The sequence below is a fragment of the Coenobita brevimanus genome, chromosome 65, assembly GCF_032717465.1.
Source record: "Coenobita brevimanus isolate Jiangsu-jjx chromosome 65, ASM3271746v2, whole genome shotgun sequence".
In the NCBI taxonomy this organism is placed as follows: domain Eukaryota; kingdom Metazoa; phylum Arthropoda; class Malacostraca; order Decapoda; family Coenobitidae; genus Coenobita; species Coenobita brevimanus.
In genome coordinates, this window is record NC_137018.1 from 34,367,350 (window position 1) to 34,377,349 (window position 10,000).

The 10,000-nt window shown below is 42.6% G+C and overlaps 1 protein-coding gene across 1 annotated transcript in view; it reads left to right on the plus strand.

Annotated features, from left to right (window-relative positions):
• Positions 1–9,308: 9,308 nt before the first annotated feature.
• LOC145405060 (coiled-coil domain-containing protein AGAP005037) overlaps positions 9,309–10,000 on the plus strand; it is a 1,039,366-nt gene continuing 1,038,674 nt past the window's right edge. The window contains 1 exon segment of the mRNA XM_080276560.1: positions 9,309–9,435. Within this exon segment, the coding sequence (XP_080132686.1) occupies positions 9,324–9,435 (112 nt within the window). The 5' untranslated portion in view covers positions 9,309–9,323.

A 10,000-nucleotide genomic window follows, 5' to 3' on the forward strand; every position in this document is an offset into this window, starting at 1 on the left:
TGACCTAAATCAAGCCTGTTGGAAGTGTGGAGGGTAAGGCATGGGCCATGGGACTCGATTTTGAGGTGTCAGTCGAAGGTCAGGGTCACAGGGCCTGTGTGTGTCCGTGTTGAGTAAAATAACGAAAATGGTTTTTATGTGATTTTGACCAAACTTCGTGGAAGTGTTTGGTCAGCCTAGTGGCTGGCATATTATTTTTGAGGGCCATGGGTCCAAGGTCAAGATAACATTGCAAGATCAACTTAAACCGTTTTTATCCGATTTCTACCAAATTATATAGAAGGTTCAGCGTAGAGTAAGAATGAGGGGATCCACCTTTGAAAACATCCATTCAAAGATCAGGTTCACAGGACAAAGTCAGATGTACGACCCTTCAGCTCAGTTTTTATTTAATGTTGACCAAACTTTGTGGAAGGATTGAGGGTCAGCCAGTGATAAAGAAAATCGATTTTAAGGACACGAGTGAAGGTAAAGGTCACAGGGAGAACTGAAATGATTCGCCGTTAGATTAGTTGCAGAGCACTGTTTGTATGTTGCTGCTTGTTCCTTGTTGCTACTTGTTCGTTGTTGTTGTTGTGTGTAAACTGAATTAAACCTTCCCTCAACCATCACCACCAAACTCTTAACACCCATCGGGGCATAGTGTACCCTTTCCCATCCCCCCTCCCCTGTTCTACCCAACCAGGCAGCACCATCTTGATCCATCCTGCCCATTCTTCTCTCCCTTCGTACCCAACCCCAGCCACCATTCCTTCTCCCTCACCCCTCCCACTCTAGTACACTGAATATCTTGAGTATTTTTTTTTTTTCGGTTGTCATTGCTGTCCCTCATCAACGCCTGTCTTTGCAGGGTGTAATCGTCCTTCCCTGCCCCAACGCTCCTCTTTACCGTCTTTGCAGGGTGTAGCCTACTCGTCCTTCCCTGTCCCAGCGCCCGTCGTTGCAGGGTGTACTCTGCCTTGCCTGCCCCATCACCCACCACCTTCCAAAACATCCCTACCCTCACTGTTTTCACCGCCCATCCCGACATATTTTCTCCCTTATCTAACATTCAGCATTTCAGTAACCATTGAACTGATTGAATTACGAGTTTGGACACGGCAGTAGAGCGTAATTGACCATCCTACATGATTGCATGATTACACCGGCTACCATACTGAATTACACTATCTCTTTTATTATAATCGCATCTTTAAATCACAGAAATGATGGGGAAGGTTTTTGGCATTCACCTTGACCATTACATAATTGATTTACATTGACCCAAAAAAAAGAGTTGATAAATCTAAAGTTGTCTGGAAGAAGAACATGGTATGACTTCAGTTTAATGAAATTGGAATATGTGTATACTGTATGTGTATTGCGCTCGCGTCTGCGAATATTTCTGATATTTGTGAATTCACAAGCGTATGTGTGTGTATGTTTAGTGTGTTTAGTGTATTCGAGAGAATGGAGGGTGATTGATGAGGTGAGGTACATGAATGAGGGTGGTGTGAACTGGAAGGAGGGCAGCTTGATGGCGCAGTATAGGGCGACGTGGACGTGGAGGTAGTTTGTTCATGGCCTCCCCCTACGAGATTAAGAAGTGTGGCTGTAGAGAGATAGATAGAATTAGTGGATTACTGGAGCTGATTTTGCATGAGGTAAGATCAGACTACATTCCCTGCATACCAAGCCTGGACAGAACAGGTAAGTTGCAAGCGGAACAACCTCCTCAACCGCGGTGCTGGAACATCCGCTCCTTAAACTCAGGAGAGGGTAGTAAAAAGGGGAAATAAAAAGCGAACGTAAATGTAAAAAAGTTTTAAAAAAAATGCAGGTAAAATGTGTTAAGGAAAGGGTGGTGGTGCATGGTAAATTGTGTGCGCTGTTAAAAATGCAGCGCTAGTCCTGTGGGGGGGTTGCCAGGGGAAGTGGGTGGGAAGAATGGACGCAGGGAGAGAGCAAATTCACTCCCTTTACCACGAAGACGTCATTTTCTTTTCTTTTCTTTTTTTTCAGCCAGGAGATTTTATTCAGCATGGTAGATACTACGTGGGGCTTAAGGGATTAGAAACAACCTCCGTAACTCTCTTTAGTACCTGGTCGTCTGTAATATTGTTTTTTCTTGCTACTGCTGGTTGATTTTCAGCATAGAAAATATTAACTACCCCTGCGAAGACAAAGCCCCACTTGCAGTCAGCATATTGTTCTATATACGTACTGTAGCGGCCGGCTTGTACACGCCTGACGTGGACGGGCAGATGACACGGTGAGGCCGTGTTTTAAGAATACTGGTGGGCAACTGTTCCACGGGTCCAGTGAACACCACTTTGTCAATGGAGAAGTGCCCCGTCCCCATCTGATGTTTCACGCATTGATTTAGCACAAGGCTTTTGGAATGTAAGGTGTGAAGTAAGTCTGGAAAATGTGTTCCTGTGGCAGTGTTTGTGAACGAGAGAATCTGTAAGTGTCAGCGAGCGAACCTGGATAGGCTGTGAAGATATATGAATACTGAAGGACTTACTACTGCATCCTCTTAAATGTCCTCCGCTGCATGTGATGGAACTCGGATCAGGAAAACTGGTTTGGTAGGCCCAAGCTCGATTTTGTAGAATATTTCGTTTGAGGTAATAACATAATTGAGGGACGAAGGTATATTGCTATGGTTCGTCTACCGTTAATTTGGCGGAGTTTCGTCATTTTGCAGCTCATTTTTCGTAGTTCAGCCAGACAGTACGGTGAAAGGTGAAACTGCAGGGAAGCTCCCATGCCAGTAATTAAAAATTGTAAAAGTTCTGTAATAAAATATAATCTAATTATTGTCTTGATAGATTTTAAAAATTACAGAAATAAGTAATTTTGATGATAATGAATAAATTACCTCATCAATTTACACCCAAACCCTAGCTAATGGTCGCCGCCATTTTAGGTCTCCAGGATGATTCGGCTGCAAGGTAGGCTGTATCCGTCACTAATAGTTTCGTCCCTGCTAACCTACCCTAATATGACAACCTAATCCTGTCCAACGTAACCTAACCTAACCTGAACGATTTGGGGACGAATAGGTTTCTGGTCCGAATTGACCTTCTGTCTTCTGAAGGACGCGACCGCCAGTGTCAGCAAACCTAAGTTAGTGCTTTCAGTAGTATAAATGTCACTCCCTTGGAATGTTAGTGTCAAGTGAATCATAGTTATGCAAGTTAAACCCTGTCATAAAACTGTCACCTTTGGTAAATGGGAGCTCTCCTGCAGGGTGACTAACAGTACCAAGTCTCCACATCCATCCCAAAGCCCGTTTTTCGCGACGAGTACCGTATTCCAGTGTTGATTTCTTGTTTCAGCCCAGCATTCAAGATGGAAAGATGACGGTATTGACCCAGGTTAAAATACAAGTAGCCAGAGTGTAGTCAAACAGAGGGTCGAGTGGCAGCTGGAGGGGCCTAGTAATGCAATAGCCTACATTAGTATTACAATGAAGTTATCCTCTGATCCAGTCCCCTGAGTTGTTACCTCATAATAATTTGCATACGCTTATAAATGGCCATATGAAGATTTAAACCCTTTCGCTGTTCGTATTTGTCTCAGCCATTTTCCCCAATCTTGTGTTGGCCTAGGTGTTATTCCTTGGTGCATCAGCAAAAGCGAAATGTTTACCCGAGATAATCTTTAGACTTTGCTAGGAAACGTCTCAAAATAATCGTCCAATGTTAGAATTTCTCTGAACAGTATCATCTAACTTTAGGATTTCTTTTAATAAAATCATCTGATGTTAGGATATCTCTCAACAAAACCGTCAGGTGTCAGTTTGAATAAAATGCACAGGTGTACCACTAGCAGCAAGAGGGTTTAATCATTATGTGTCTGCCAGTCTAAGCTTACTGCAGATTTCATTAGTCTGAGCAACATCGCACTTCTCGCAAACGTTCACCAAACTCTGAATCAGTGTGTAAAGACCCCGGTCATTATCAGGAAGCACTACAGCATCATCTGCATTTTTTTTTTTCTGTCAGTGTGCCCGACTCAGATCATTAACTTCATAACTCGTTCCCTGAAGCCCAGCGGTCCACGTGCCTATCACCATCACGTATCACCACATCGGAGCCAATATCTACAGTCAGTTTTGAATATTGACGAGAGCTGTCTCATTCAGGACTGGTGACATGGTGTGGGGGGGTGGGTCATGACATATCAGTGAGTCTTGTGCAATATCAGTAAAGTCTGTTTTAATGATATTCAGTTCATCAAAGTATTCCCTACCCTATCGCATCAAAGTATTCCCTACACCATCGCGGAATCGAACTAGCATCCTCTGGAACTGCAAACAACTTCTCGAACCACGTGATTAATAGCTACATACCGTAATTTTTTAAGTTTCCATCCTTTCCAGTCACTGTCACCTTAACCCCTTCAGCATCACCCTCTGTCACCTTAACCCCCCATCACTATCACCCTGTCTCACCTTAACTCCCTTCGCCAACACCCTGTTACGCCCACCCCTTCACCATCACCCTGTTACGTCCACCCCCTTCACCATCACTCTGTCACCTTAACCCCCTTCACCATCACCCTCTGTCACCTCCATCCCTTCACCATCGCCCTGTTACCCCCACCCCTTCATCATTATCCTGTCACCTCCACCCCTTCACCATCACCCTCTGTCACCTCCATCCCTTCACCATCACCCTGTTACCCCCACCCCTTCACCATCACCCAGTCACTCCCACCCCTTTCACCATCACTCTGTCACCGCCACCCCTTTCACCATCATCCTGTCACCCCCCCACCCCTTCACCATTACCCTGTCACCCCCCCACCCCTTCACCATTACCCTGTCACCTCCACCTCTTCACCATCACCTTTTGTCGCCTCTTTCTTAACCCCGTCCTGTCAACCCTTTCACAGCGATGACGCCGTTGGTTATTGCTGCTACCCTCAAACTTTTTTTTATTTTATTTAACTGAGGAGAGGCGTGTGGTAGTGAAGGAGCGACGGGAGACTAAGATGAACTAATTCATCCGGAGGTAGCAAGAATAAGATGATAAAAGAGGTGGTGGTTGTGAAAGGGATGGACGGTGGGTATTAGCGCTATCCCTTGCTGAATACTGTAGGTTAGTACTAGACTCATGCATATTATGGTAACGTAATGGAAGGTATACCTCTCTCTCTCTCTCTCTCTCTCTCTCTCTCTCTCTCTCTCACACACACACACACACACACACACACACACACACACACACACACTGCTCCGGGTGCATGTGTATATGAATGTTAATTTTTCAGCACTGAAGGCCTAATGGATGGGTATTATGCTCTCAGAATTATATTAAGCCGGAAATTTGCCTTGTATATGTAGGTTAATCTCCCTCGTATGTATAGATTAAGACTCCATTTTGAGGTGCCGGAGAGGGTCGCCTTCACGTGGCCGCACTGATATAACCGAGTGGTGGAGCTGGCTGTTATAATATGAGAGTCTCCGGTCTGCCTCCCTATCCCCTAATGATGGGCTGCGGGAAATTGGTAGCTTTAACTTGCAGTCCACAGGGTTCACGTTCAGATAAGCCGAGGTTCACAACGGCAACAACAACAACAGCAACAACAACAACAACAACAACAACAACACTTTAGCCACCCCACACTCCATCACCACCACCTTCCCTCCTCACCCCTTCTGTCCGATGACGTACTTTTTTTTTTTTAATTATTTCCTTAGCACCTCCACACGTTTTTATTCTGCGTAGGTAAGACCCCCTTGTGTTGAGGGGGTTAATGAAGTTTGTATCTAAGCCTTCCAGTTCTAGCATTTCTACCAAGGTGATTGAATTAGGCAGTAGCAAGAACAAATATACAAAGGACGGACTCGGAGGGAAAGGGTTTAAAATTACACACACACACACACACACACACACACACACACACACACACACACACACACACACACCCTGAAACATGGCTTTGGGAATCCTAAGACATTATAATATCTTCCTATAGTCTGACAGATCGAAACGTAGGGTTTTGGTGGAGTCACCCCCTCCCTGCACTGTTGCCACGTTTCCGAGCTGACCTCTCCATCAACGATGACCTTGACACTGTTTCCCTCTTGTGATCTCCGTTTTTCTAATACCCCCTATACCCCTGCCACCAACACCCCCTATACCCCTACCCCCAACAACACCCCCATCAACAACACCCGCTATACCTCCACCACCAACACCTCCTATAAATATAGACCCCCACCATCAACACCTGTATAATAATTAGCCGTTGATAATTGCTATACTTTTATTGAGAGCATACATTCTACCCTATTGCTCAAACTCCCTAATCTTACAATCCCATCTGTCTTAATCCTTCCCACTGCCTTCGTTCCTAAATCCCTTAATTGATCTATTTTTAACCTAAGTGTCCCCACACCTTTTAAACCATTTACCTCTCTGTCACTATTCTCCACCATATGTATCAACTTGTATTATATTGTGTATAGAACTTTCATACTGTATGCTGTACTACTGTATAATGTATAAGAATACCCACTGTTTAGTGGAAATAAAGTTTTATTATTATTATTATTATTATTATTATTATTTCTCTCTCTCTCTCTCTCTCTCTCGCTAGATTTTGTTATGTGTCATCCATGGTTTTTTACTTCCATTTTTATGTATGGATTATAATTTTGACTTTATTTCCGCACCACCCTTGAGGTAAAAGTCACGGCGCGTTTTTTTTATAGAGGTTTCCCCAATAGGCCTAAATCCTGTAGGGGGTTGGTGACCTCCCACAGCGTACACACAAACACGTGTCGCGTGAGTGCTGCCACCCCAGAGCTGTTTGATATATTTATTTTAATTATGAAAGGATCGCCTCTTCCCACTTTTATCCCTTCAAATTTTCTTGCAATTATACTTGCTAAATTAATTAGCAATGTTAGAAGTGTTGGGGAAGTAAATAATAATTAGAATATTTTTAGAGCAACACTGCCAAATTTTTATGCCACGTTTCTCTATTATCGTATAATATAGTATGCAGAATAGTTTTATTCTTCCTTGATACATGTCAGCACTTTCATTACAGTTATATTAGTATGAGTTATGTTTATGTATCATTCCTACTACACAAACCACAGGCGTTATACATCGTAGGGTTAGGAAACATGGCAATAGTGTAGGGAGGGGGTGACTCCACCCAAACCCTATGTTACGAGGAGGAACACTATAGTACACTCCGGGGCTATAGTTTCTTTACACATACGGGATTCTGGAAGGAAAACTGAAGATTGAAACTTTCTTGATTATGACCAGTTAGTTTGGCAATATCCCTCTGGTTGAAGGATGCAGTTTCGGGGCTGTACACCCACCAAAAGCTTATTCGGCATCATTGTGCTGTTACAATATGACACGCGAACCAAGCATTCCGAATTAACAACACTGCCAAAATTAACACGGCTTCACTTATGCAAATAATTTCAAAGCTCATTGCACTCAATCGCGCCGAATATATATATATATATATATATATATATATATATATATATATATATATATATATATATATATATATATAAAATTTTATTTACATATTTACTTATTTTTGCTGTACAGTTGAAGTCTAGAATTAACCAGTCGGAGTGAAGGATTTGCCCAATTTCGAGCGTCAAGAAGTGAGTGGAGGTTTGACTGTATAATGCCATGAAGGGAAGGTGACTGACGATTTATCCTTAAGTATCCAGGACTACGGTAGCCAAGACTAGGGCCCAGACACATGGAAGTAGGTCGTACGGGTAGGTTGTTGCCTGTTACCGCAGTGTCTTCAAACTCTCGAAATCCTGTCCGAACTTAAATAAGCTTCGCTAAAGTGGTGAGGAAGAACTGAAGCGGGTTTGGTTCGCATTCCGTTTTATTGACCCCACTGACACTGGTGAGTTATTTATAGGTGAATAAAATAACCCGTCGTTAACTACAATATACCAAGTTTTTTTTTTTTTTTCTCGGCCAAAATGTTATTCGTGATAGTTTGACATTTTGGTGCCCTGTAAGTTTCTCTTGAGCATTTAGAATCGTCCGTCGTTAGCCAGAATAAATGAACGGGAGGTCATTCGCAGCCAGAGGGGTAATTTGCAAACTCAGACGGGTTAAAGTGATCAGGGACGGCAGCAGTACACTTCTCATCATTCCCTTCCCCCCTTTTTTTTTAATTCCTTCAACCTGACAACGCAATCTTTATTCTATCGGTACCACTACCACAGGCCGATTTATTTTGTTAGTGAAAGAGTATATGAAGGCTTTATCTAACTCCAGAAGTATCTCTTGTGCCAAATAAAATCGTCTGGAGGTAGCAAGAATAAAATGATAAACATCATGGATGTGAAATGATGTTTGTTTCAAAAGTGGCGTGCGTTTGAGTTAGGAATTATATCATTTGGTTGTTGCCTGGTGTTAAAGTATCGGGTGTTGACATAGTTGTTTTGCTGATAGATAGACCAGCAGACATTCTGATTTGTATGTGCAATACTATAGTGTAAGTGCTTATCAGTTAATATCATGGTAAACTTATGTGATGATTGATTGATGAATGGATGGATTATGAAGTTGATGGAATAACAACCAACCGATTGCTGAACGAACGAACGAATGAATGAACGAACTAGTGAATGGAATTAATGAATAAGTGAATGAATGAATAAATTGATGGATGAATAAGTGAATGGATGCATGGATGAATGAAGAAATGCATGGGTGGCTGGATGGTAAATGAAGAAAACCTCAAGAGAACCGTGCTTTGTATTTCAGGACAAAGTTATGCTAAAAGAATGACAAATGAATGCCGTTAATTTACTAGCTTTGTCTTCCCCTCCCATAAATATCATGTTCTAGCCCATTATCCTGGATACAAGATTTCATTATCACGGTTCAATAACTGCGTGTAATCCTTGTCAGTCAGAGAAGTCTCTTTATTTCTGATGTTGGCCAGATTGGGATATAAATAGACACGGTATTGAAAGGATTACCAGTGAGGTTATGCACTGCGCACATGACTGAGACTGGCAGATTATGGTTAGGTAGATGTTTGTATCTGTCTGTATCCATCTGTTTATCGAGTTAAATAGATAGATAAATGGATAGATGGGTATAGATTAAGAAACATATATAGATGACATTATTTTTTTATATGTTGATGTAGATATGTGTGTGTGTGTGTGTGTGTGTGTGTGTGTGTGTGCTTAATATTTTTGTATGTGAATGTTAATTCTTGTCAACCAACTAACCGTTTCTCTATCCTTCCCTCCCCAGGGCAAAGGGTATGGGTACTCCCCTCCTGCGGCGGTGTTCGATGAGGACCCCGGCATCATGAGTGAGGCCGAGACCTCATCCACGGGATTCAGAAGGGGCGGCAAACCTCGCACCTCACTCCCGCCATCACGCACACCATCCACAAAGACGCTGGACTCAAGGACATTCGGTGAGTACAAGGAATAACGTATGCCATTTGCTTAATACGAAATGCCCGTATGGTTCCTTTATAATTTCCGCCATACCGTGTGTGCCGACACTATTGATTGTGTGTACGTCTCGCAGAGTGTCAGTGCCCAGACTTTGCGAACGTGACGAACGTTTAAGTGGGCACAGACTACCCATACATAATGCAAACATATGTCCACATCCTTTAAGTTCATACCGATAACATAATCAGTCACACACACTTCATTTTTCATATGCACCACTCACACTGTGGACACTTTCTCACTCGTGTTGGGCCAGCTCGGGGAAGAGGTAATTCAAGTCACCGCTTCCTCCGAGGAGAAAGTCAGAACCTGCTGTGTACCTCATTAGGCTTTGCTTACATAGTCTGCATTTACCGTATACTCTTTGTTTTTTAAGATAGATTTCATGCTCATTCATCAGGATGAAACGACGAGTTAAGTGAAACGTAATGGAGAGTATCTTTCATGCTCATCCTCTTTTTTCTTTTTTTTTAACTCAGTTTATTTTCCAAGTACTTACGATTTTATGTCGTTACGGTTAAT